Below are 970 nucleotides of genomic sequence, written 5' to 3'. Positions count from 1 at the left end.
ATGGGTAGAATGCTCAAACTTGGCTTTAAACCAAATGTGGTGACCTATAATACTCTGGTCAGTGGACTCTCCATCAAGGGAAAAAACTTTAGAGCCGTGCAGTTAGTTGATGTTATGGAGGAAAGAGGGTTTGAGCCCAAAGCAGTCACCTACGGAACAATAGGACAGGCAAGATAGATTGTGGCCCTCAGCTTGCTCGAGAAATGGGAGGGCAGAATCTGCAGGGTGAATGTTGTTGCGTACTCCACTGTAGTCGATGGCCTATGCAAGGAAGGGAAGTCGTTGGAGGCCCTTAAGCTCTTCAACAGGATGGTGGATCGAGGTGTTGAACCCAATATTGTCACATTGATTCATGCTATGTGCTCCGCAGGACAATGGGAGGATGTTGAAGTACTCTTAGCAGGAATGAACCAAAGGGACGTCAGGCCATATGTTCTGACCTTCACCACTATAGTAGATGCACTTTGTAAGGATGGGATGTTTTCCGAAGCAGAATCAACTTTTGATGCTATTATTCGTAGAAGTATCGAGCCTGACGTTGTCACGTACAGTTCATTGATTGCTGGATATTGCCTTCAGAATAGAATGGATGCTGCCGAGAATTTATTTCATTCGAGGGTAGGAAAGTGGTTGTCTCTCGAATGATGTTGTATATACTACATTGATAGATGGACATTGCAAGGGGAAGAAAATGGATAAGACAATGATTATGCATCATGAAATGCTTCGAAAGGGTTTGATTCCAGAAGACGCGACATACAACACCCTTATCGGCGGCTTTTGTCAAATTGGCAACATACAAGCTGCAGAGAAACATTTTGAAAAGATGCAAACTGTCGGTCACCCCCCAGGCAATCTGACATACGCAATTCTCTTGGATGGGTATTGTAAACATGGTCATTTTGATAGGGCAGTTGTACTGTGCCGGCAATTGGAAGATCAAGAGGTCAATCAGAACATTGTGGTCTGA

The 970-nt window shown here is 44.2% G+C and overlaps 1 protein-coding gene across 1 annotated transcript; it reads left to right on the top strand.

The window, feature by feature from the left end:
* Positions 1 to 970, top strand: LOC116212175 (pentatricopeptide repeat-containing protein At1g62930, chloroplastic-like). Its single transcript, XM_031546746.1, has 3 exons — positions 1 to 168; positions 271 to 618; positions 734 to 970. Exons 1-3 carry the CDS (start codon positions 1 to 3, stop codon positions 968 to 970), a joined length of 753 nt encoding a protein of 250 aa, XP_031402606.1.

Source organism: Punica granatum, chromosome 6, assembly GCF_007655135.1.
Source record: "Punica granatum isolate Tunisia-2019 chromosome 6, ASM765513v2, whole genome shotgun sequence".
NCBI lineage: Eukaryota > Viridiplantae > Streptophyta > Magnoliopsida > Myrtales > Lythraceae > Punica > Punica granatum.
This window is presented reverse-complemented; position numbering and strand designations above follow the sequence as displayed.

What these genes read in the sequence shown, in the direction of transcription:
- LOC116212175 (XM_031546746.1), top strand. Translation starts at nt 1, where the DNA reads ATGGGTAGAATGCTCAAACTTGGCTTTAAACCAAATGTGGTGACCTAT. An exon ending in CCTACGGAACAATAGGACAG is followed by an intron (nt 169 to 270) that starts GCAAGATAGATT and finishes GGCCTATGCAAG; the next exon opens with GAAGGGAAGTCGTTGGAGGC. An exon ending in AGAATTTATTTCATTCGAGG is followed by an intron (nt 619 to 733) that starts GTAGGAAAGTGG and finishes ATGCTTCGAAAG; the next exon opens with GGTTTGATTCCAGAAGACGC.